Raw genomic sequence first — 9,212 nt, forward strand, 5'->3', positions numbered from 1 at the left:
TCAGACAAGCTATACAGCTTTACACACAGTTCTAATTGCTGCAGTCTTATAGCAGCAGTGGGAGGCCATAGTGTGTGTGAGTCTACAGTATGTGTGCCTGTTAATGTATGTCAGAATGACTTCCTCCCCTATTCCACATATAGGGAGACTTGGGAGTGGAATTGCAGTTGACATGCTGACTCATGTGCACACACACGCACACACACAAACACACACGGGGGAGGGGAGGGGAGGGGAGGGGAGGAGGGGTTGGAGATTGCACAATAGCAGACTAATAAGCATATCATTAATTCTCAAGGATGAAATATCAATGAAAAAGAACTTACAAAGCCACCAGCAAAACTATGACAGTATTGCATTAGTGTTTACGCTACAGTAAATATCTAGCAGAATATATTACCATAAACAGCAGTTGATGGGTGCGTGCATGACATAATATACAGAAGCACATTCTAAATGGACACGTTGACATTCAAACAAAATCCAAATAACCTGAGGCCACCATGGTGTGTCACATGGACCTGGAGTCACAGAGATGACACCCCAATGGCACCCTATTCCGTGTATAGTGCACAACCTTTGACCAGGGTCCATAGGGCCCAGTCTATAGGGAATAGGGTGCCATTTGGGACACAGACACCACCAAGCTCCTTCCATCTGTTATAACCTCCCATGTTTCGCTGTGATGAAATTACACCTGCCCCAGCTCCTGGTGGCTGTGTTGTGTAGATTCTGGGTACGGGTAATCCTGGGAGTGAATTGTTGTTTGCTCTAGGTGTAACCTGCTAAGCACAGGGGGCAAGGCCTCCAAGCACAGGGGGCAAGGCCTCTAAGCACAGGGGGCAAGGCCTCCAAGCAAAGGGGGCAAGGCCTCTAAGCACAGGGGGCAAGGCCTCTAAGCACAGGGGGCAAGGCCTCTAAGCACAGGAGGCAAGATCTCTAAGCACAGGGGGCAAGGCCTCTAAGCACAGGGGGCAGGGCCTCTAAGCACAGGGGGCAAGGCCTCTAAGCACAGGGGGCAAGGACTCTAAGCACAGGAGGCAAGGTCTCTAAGCACAGGGGGCAAGGCCTCTAAGCACAGGGGGCAAGGCCTCTAAGCACAGGGGGCAAGGACTCTAAGCACAGGAGGTAAGGTCTCTAAGCACAGGGGGCAAGGCCTCTAAGCACAGGGGGCAAGGCCTCTAAGCACAGGGGGCAAGGCCTCTAAGCACAGGAGGCAAGGTCTCTAAGCACAGGGGGCAAGGCCTCTAAGCACAGGGGGCAAGGCCTCTAAGCACAGGGGGCAAGGCCTCTAAGCACAGGGGGCAAGGCCTCTAAGCACAGGGGGCAAGGCCTCTCTGGGTAGCCACCTGCCTGGTCCAGTTGCAGGATAGAAGGAATCTACTTAGGGCTCGGACACACCGGTAGCGTTTGCCGGCCGAGAGTACTTAGCATCTCTGAACAGAGTGCTGGCTGTAATTTGCAAACCGAGCGCAAACTGATTCTACATTTAAAATCGTGGGGAAATGTTGTCAGTGAGACGTCCGCCAGCAGGTCATCCATAAAACACACCACCTCGAATGAACGGCAGATCAACGGCAGATCAACATTTGGTGCGGTCCCTTAACAGCCAGAACAGAACATATTTAATTTGGAACAGGACAGAGTACTGTCTTTATCTGAGACATTAGCATGGACCAAACCAAATGCTGCCTAATGTATCATAAAATATTTTCACATCCAGTCCATCAAAAATGTAAACAGCAGCTGTGAGAGAAGCTGTGGCCTAGTCTATAGGGGAGAAATGCCTATGCATACTGCACACAGAATAATTTGGTATTTACTGGTGGTGCTTTAGGTTTTAGCCACTCCTGCTCTTATTCCTTAAAGGCAGCTGTTTTTATATCAATATCAAATAATTTCAGGGTAACAATACCATACTGTACCATAATTTGCTTTTTAGCAAAAAACTATTTCTCAAGCAAGTATTTTGCTAGGACTGCCTGGGAATGGTTTGAGTGGGGAGGGGAAAACTGAAAACAAGCTGTTATCGGCAGCGAGGTTTGGAACTCTTGTTGTTATTGGTCTATTAACCAATTTACTGCATGGTGATGTCACCATGGAAAGCCGAAACTCCCACTCATGCAAATCTGCTGCTTAGAAGGTCCTGTGTATATTGCATTTTCAACAAGAAACTAACACTGATCACATTTTTTAACACTTATACATTATTAGTTTCATCAGCTGTTGTACAATATGATACAAAACATAGGAAAAACTGTATTATGACAGCACTTTGCCTTTAAGGCTGGTAGAGGAGGGATGCAAGAAGGCCTAAAGACAAGGGAGACAGGAGGCAGCTGGGATGGATAATACTGTCGGACGGATTATACGGGCTCTGCTAGGCTTTGTTCAACTTGTACAAGACATTTAATTACACACACAGCAACAACATTGGACTATGGTACAACACACACATCCTGCTGCCGAGATAAACAAAATACAACAGAGGGCATCTGAGGTATTAAAGAAAAATACAGAACATGGCGTCCCTACCATAGCACGATGCTAGTTCACTCCGGTTGTTATTACTAAACCAACAATACACAGCATTAACTGCAGGTAGACTTCATTCATTATTCATTCATTTGGGGTGGCAGGGTAGCCTAGAGCGTTGGACTAGTAACCGAAAGGTTGCAAGTTCATATCCCTGAGCTGACAAAGTACAAATCTGTCGTTCTGCCCCTGAACAGGCAGTTAACCCACAGTTCCTAGGCCTTCATTGAAACTAAGAATTTGTTCGTAACTGACTTGCCTAGTTAAATAAAGGTAAAAAATTAAATAAATAAAAAATTAACAGCAATTAGTTGGGTAATGATGGTGATGGCTACAAGGACTACTAGCCACCATACACACGCATTAATGGTAATGAAGAACTAAACCAACTCTCCATAAACCAACCACCCTAAACCCAGCACACAGAGCAGCATTTGGTCTGTGTACATACAGCAAATTATGGTGGGACACAGGGAGAGACTATAGGCAGGTAGACAAGGGCCATGATCGGCTGCAGGTTAAGGTTCACTCTCCTCATGTACTTCATGAACACCGGCAATCTATCACTGACTATTGTCATGACGTTGGCCTGGGGGTAGGTTTATGACAGTCATAAATACCTCTTCCCCCCCTTTTTCCTCTCTCTACCCTACTGATGTTACATTTGCAAAACCCTTGGTTAACATAGGGATTCTGGGAACATCAGAAGGTGGGGGGAAATGAACTATATTCTGGTAATCCGACCAATGGAACATATGCGGTGGTACTTAATGAATATGATGTCAGTTTGGTTGTCATCTGAGACATTCTCATCAATGATAAGATGACAAACTCTACAGTGGAAAGTCTACACATCAGAGTTATCGGATTAACATGGAATTATAGTTCAATTTAAATGTTTGAATATGAAATTATTTGTGATGGGATGAAATGTGATTTTAGCTTCTAAAATCCTCCTAAAATCATCCTAAATTCCTCTCCCTTCCTATATAAGCCCTTGGCGACAATATAACCTCCTGTTCCGAGGACGACGGTCCGATGTCAGAATGGTTCAGATAATAACTACAGAACGAAGCCAACATCAGCGTGAGCTTTGGTTGCGAATGGTATGAACTTTGAATTCTTATTCACTACAAAAGTGATAGCTCCTAGCCGTTGAGTTGCAAATGAGGGTTAGGAAGGAACAGACAGAGTATCCCGTGTACCACACAACGACGTTACTACAACGTATTCAATTTACCAGCAGAGACATTCTTCAAAGAACTCGGTTGGGCAACACGGCCTTCCATCTACCACCAACCTACCGAAGCGCAGCTCAGAGTAAATATTTATTGCATTTTCCTTTTCCAAATGGGAGGTAATTTAGAATGCATAAGACTCTCTAGTTAATTACATTTACATGATTAGCTCAATCAGGTAATATTAATTATGGAGAAATTATTTCATAGAATAGCATGTCATATCACTTAATCCGGCATAGCCAAAGACACGACACTGTCAAGGAAGGAACTACGCTAATACAGTTACACAACGAAGATAAGAGGGCTTGTCAGCATGCTTTAGCCTGTGACGCTGAAATACAATATCAACAATATATTTTGACAGGCTGAAGACGTGTTAGACCCCTAATACAATAATCAGTTAACCTATAGTGCACCTATCATGATGTTTCATATTCAAGCAAAGTTAAGCAATTTCAGAGATTAAACAACCCCTCGATGACCCGAGAAATGACTAGATTTACCATGGTAAGAATACTTTCATATAGCTTTTTCAATTGATTAAAGCGATAGATGATATAATCCCATAGCTAAGGTCTGGTCTGGATTCACCCCCCCCCCACCCCTTCGGGCAGCGTTTCCCAAACTCGGTCCTTGGGATCCCAGGGGGTGCATGTTTTGGTTTTTTCCCTAACCACTACACAGCTGATTCAAATTATCAAAGCTTGATGATAAGTTAATTATTTGAATCAGCTGTGTAGTGCTAGGGCAAAAAAAAAAAAAAGTTCCCCCGTTTGGGGTCCTGAGGACTGAGTTTGGGAAACCCTGCCTTGGGGCATCTCCAACCCTCTCCGCAAAATATTTGTACATGTGCACTTAAGGCATCTCCCTCCACACTGGAAAAACTATGCATTTGCAATATCTCCCCCCAACACACTGGTATCACGAGCCTCGGATCCCATCCGTCTCACACCAAACAGCCATTTCAAAAAGCTACACTCTTAAACAAACATTGCTCTTCCTCCATTTCATAAATTCTTTAAACTCTGAGATTTCTCTCAATTATTAATGCTTTGAGTACATCCAACGCCCGCATTGCAGCATTCTCTTTAAAATATCACTGCCTAAAATAACAGTGTCTTTCCCTCACAACATAGGAGAGAAAAAATACAAATCCGTCCTCCTTGCATGCAATTCTTTTGTTCCCTCACACACACTTCTCGGTTTTTAATGGAGACCCTGCTTTCTCTTCCATCCTTAACTCCAAATACAGGCAGAGTTACGGGCCTCTATGAAATATTGAGGCCCCTTCTTCTTCTCCAGGATGAAATAATGTGATGGCTGCTGCTCCAGCTGGGGCTCTTTCCTTCCACATCACAGCTGATATGTGCTTTGAAGGCATCGGGAAACACAGGCCACATGAGAGACTCAGGAGCTTTATTGTTTTGACATCTTCATAACAGTTCTAGGGATGGGAGCATGAATGAGGAGGTTTACAAAGCCACAGTGGCTACACACAGTGCTTCCCATGACGATGCACAGCAATTACTGCTCTGTTCAACTACTTAGTGTACAGGCCAGACAGCAAGGCAGCACAGGGATGCTGAAAGAGGCTCAGGCTAACTGCTCTGTCAGCTCTCTGCTCTGATGCTGTTTAAGTAGAGCATATTTTTAGGATAGGCTTTAGCTACATGCTGTAGTAGCCCTGTGCTATGGTAATGCGCCCTTGTTCTGTACAAAGTGAGGGATCAGTGGCCCCCTGTTTGCATCCAAGGAGCATCCTTATGTCTACACAGAAAGCACTACATTTCAGGGAGCACTTGATTGAGAACCTCAAACTAAGGGCCCTATTCAATCAATAGTTCAAGAGTAATAAGGGCGTTCTTTGTGGACTACTTCTTACCAGTGAAGAAGTTCTTGGCCCGGAGGTAGCTGACACTTAGGCGGAGGATGGAGAGTTTGTCCAGGCTGGTGGTGACCTCCTCTGGGAAGGGCAGAAGGCTGGCCAGCCTCTCCAGCTCTCCATTTAGACGGTCCCGGTGGCGCTTGGAGGGGTTCGACTTGGCCCCTTCTGATGGGGGCTGTTTCACCCTGAGAGAGAAGAAACCATTTATTGAAACGTAATATTTTTACAGAAAATTCTAGGTAGGTCTTCTGATAAATTATAATGATGGTTGTATTAGGGCATTATTAACAATTATTAGCATTATCAATATTTTTTACAAATGATCATTTTGTAGAAATAAATAAATCATTCAAATAATTCCAAAAAATGTTTTAGAGAAACATTAAAATTATGAAAACACATAAGGAAAATACAAAACATGAATTTCCATGTGTGAATGACACAATGGTTTTTTATTGTTAATACACTTTGACTCATCATGTATAGTGCTCCAACAACCCACTCATGCTTTAACAAATCATTTCAATAAATGCCTCCAGAGCATTGAACGCACTGCAGGCATTGTACCATGAACAGCAACACATTCTCCACTCACAACAAACCATGTTGGTTCAACAAAGATGTATGTATGTAAACAGATGTTAGGCCTATATTCATGTTAGACCAATTTTCCGTATTAAATTAGTAAATTACTAAATAGGCTTATTTCAAAAATAATAATACACAGGCTATAAATGGAAATGTAATAATAGTAAAAAGCCATTTGTTGTATGAATTTGCACTGTGCATTTTGGCGCATGAATGGTTCTTTTTCAGTGAGGAATTCTAGCAGGTGCAAGTGCTCTTAAATATCTGAAAGTTCTTGCCTTATGCATCTGTACCTCCATCCCAAACATTGGACATTGTCCGATTCGTTTCCATCAAACATTTGTACCCAGAACCAACGAAACGCATTGTTGACATAAAATAACAAATGCAAAAACAATAATTTATGAAGACAAGTGAAACGTTCGAGCATGCTACTTTAAGCTTACTGGGAAATCGAATTAAATATCGAATTACGATCACATTAGATATCCAGAAAATGTTGTACTATTGATTTATGGTAGCCTATATATTCTGTAACAAATTAATACTCGTATAGTCAAATAAACTGTTAAACAATGTGAGTGCCTGGTCGAGGCCTTTCTGACACTGTCCTGTAGGGCGCACTAAAAGTTGTTTATTTGTCCTGTCGTGCGCCATCGATTTATCAATTTAACTCAGGTTAAAATATGCTATTTAAATTTGCACACTTGATGACAAATTTACATCTATTTCGAGCTGTCATAGGATGGCCTACTTACAACGGGCACTAAAAGAGTATAGCTGGTATGGGTGCAGGGTTTAAGAACATTACGCTATTTCTGTTTGCAAAAATACCTTTCAATTCATAGAAATACAATGTACTTACGCTCTCTGGACTGGTTTTCTCCTTTTACGTCCAGCATACATGATGTGGCTGTATTGCAAGCCCGATGAATCTCCCAAAAATTATATTAGGTTACAGTTGCCTTCGAGCTACATATAGCCCACAAGAAATGTTGTTATACTAATCCTTCAGATGAAGAACGTAAACACATTCGCGAGAGGCCAACCACATCTAAACGAAAAACAACAAACAGTGCTACTTTTAGTTTATATGTTCTCATTTAACTGTGCGCTGATCCAGAGACGGGAGAATAATTCAAATTTCTATAAATGCATGGTGATGCATGGCATCGTTGCGCGCTCAGATTGCCATCCAGACTGCCTCCGTTAAAATTGATAAAATGTATTAAAGTTGCAATGCTGTTTATAATCCATCGACAAGCTTAATTGGTCTGCAAAAGAATGCTTCAAACAAATATACAACCCCAGTAATTATTCTCCTCGTCTAGCGGAATGGTGATCTTGATGTGCAATGCCAGTGCGTTTAGAAAGGCTTAATCCTCTTCCATGCACCTTCTATGCACCTTTCCAATGATTTCCCAGGCAATTTTTTTCATATTTTACACCGATAATAATCGAACAAGGTTGTTAGGATATTTTATATATTGTATATTAGTCCAATGCTAAACTTCCGCTATACCCAATTATCGAGTCAGGTTCGGGCACGCGCATCATCCTGCTAGGGTCCGGGGCACAGATTTAGGCGGGCACGCGCAATAGGCATGAGGCAAGCAAGAGAGTTCCGGCCGTGCATTAATGAGAAAATCTCCTGGAAACACAAGCAACCACGTCAATGTTTGCGCGTTCCTGAGCTGCCTGTTTCGTCCAATCAGAGTGGAGATGAGAGAGTAGAGGTTCATGTTGAGCCTAAGTGGCCTTTGCTGTATTTGGGTCAGAGGTTAGACTTTTAAATAATGAAACCATGCTATTCTAAATTCATGGTTTAGCATAGCCATGGTGTTGAGATGCAATGCATTAAAAATGTGTCCACATTTCGTGCCATAGCATACATTTGATTCATAAAAATGTCTACATACCCGCTGATGTTACAAAATCCAAACACATGCCTACCTCTTTGCATATAGATTCATGATTAATCTGATTACTTTTTGTTGTTGTTTTCATTTATAGGCATGCTTGTAATAGCACGGGAACTGTGTCTGTCTAGGTCAAGGCCTAATAAAACATTTTACTGCTGGAAAGCAGCTGAGCTTCTCATAATCTTAACAAAATGTACACAGGCAGGCTCAAGTGAATGCTTTCACAAAATAAAACTATGATAATGCATACATGGAGTCATGTGACTGGCGTTCCCGATGCTGAGAGAGCAGGGCCTATATATCCTGTGCTACGTGAAGATGAGAGAGACACATATAGAATCACGTATGTAGAGCAGAGCCTTTGGATTCTCAGTACAACGCAGTTAGTGGCTGGTAGCTCTCCATACATATCATTGAGCCTGCACCACAAATATGTTGTTTATGATTTTTTCGTGGCTTTTGGGGAATTGTACATTCTGTGTAGTTGTACCAAAATGAAGCAGTGTACATAATATGCTAAACGAGATGAAAATAGTACAAAATGGGTATGGTTTGGGACATTTTGTTTGTTGTTGGAAACCACTTATACTATAAAAAATAAATATAAACTACAACCAACCCGCAATTCTCACAAGCATTTCAAAATGTCAACTGTCAGTCCAATATCAATATGATGACTGGTGGCATTGTTCATCTTCCCTGCTTTCACTCTTCTTGTATTCAATGAGTGGGGACCTGGCAGTTTTGTTTAGTTGTTTGTCAGTTCATTTGTTTGTTTGCCCTGAAACACAAAACACCAAGCCAAATGGATAGCAGAAATCCCATGGGCCATGATGAGTGTTTCTGCCAGGCCAGCCAGAGAGATATTGTGTGTTTGTTTAGACACAACCAGTCCCAGGGGCCATCGCCTCCTTTCCCCTTCTCTCCTCCTCTCTTCACTACCACAGCTGTGAATGTGTTTTCCATGCTCACTCAGATCCCAGCAGGACCAAAGAAAAAAATTCAAGCTGTGTCTCTTTTTTGTGTGCAAACTGCAAAGGG

General features: G+C 42.4%; 1 protein-coding gene across 1 annotated transcript in view; it reads right to left on the minus strand.

Annotated features, from left to right (window-relative positions):
- The window catches only part of LOC110520172 (aryl hydrocarbon receptor), a 50,294-nt gene extending 42,408 nt beyond the window's left edge, over positions 1 to 7,886 (minus strand). The window contains exons 1-2 of the mRNA XM_036974559.2: positions 7,115 to 7,886; positions 5,659 to 5,846 (exon numbers count right to left, since the gene is read on the minus strand). Coding sequence (XP_036830454.2) covers positions 5,659 to 5,846; positions 7,115 to 7,155 — 229 coding nt within the window. The 5' untranslated portion in view covers positions 7,156 to 7,886. The remainder of the gene's footprint in view (positions 1 to 5,658; positions 5,847 to 7,114) is intronic.
- Positions 7,887 to 9,212: the final 1,326 nt, after the last annotated feature.

The sequence above is a fragment of the Oncorhynchus mykiss genome, chromosome 3, assembly GCF_057628025.1.
Source record: "Oncorhynchus mykiss isolate SJ-2025 chromosome 3, ASM5762802v1, whole genome shotgun sequence".
NCBI classification, from domain to species: Eukaryota; Metazoa; Chordata; class Actinopteri; order Salmoniformes; family Salmonidae; genus Oncorhynchus; species Oncorhynchus mykiss.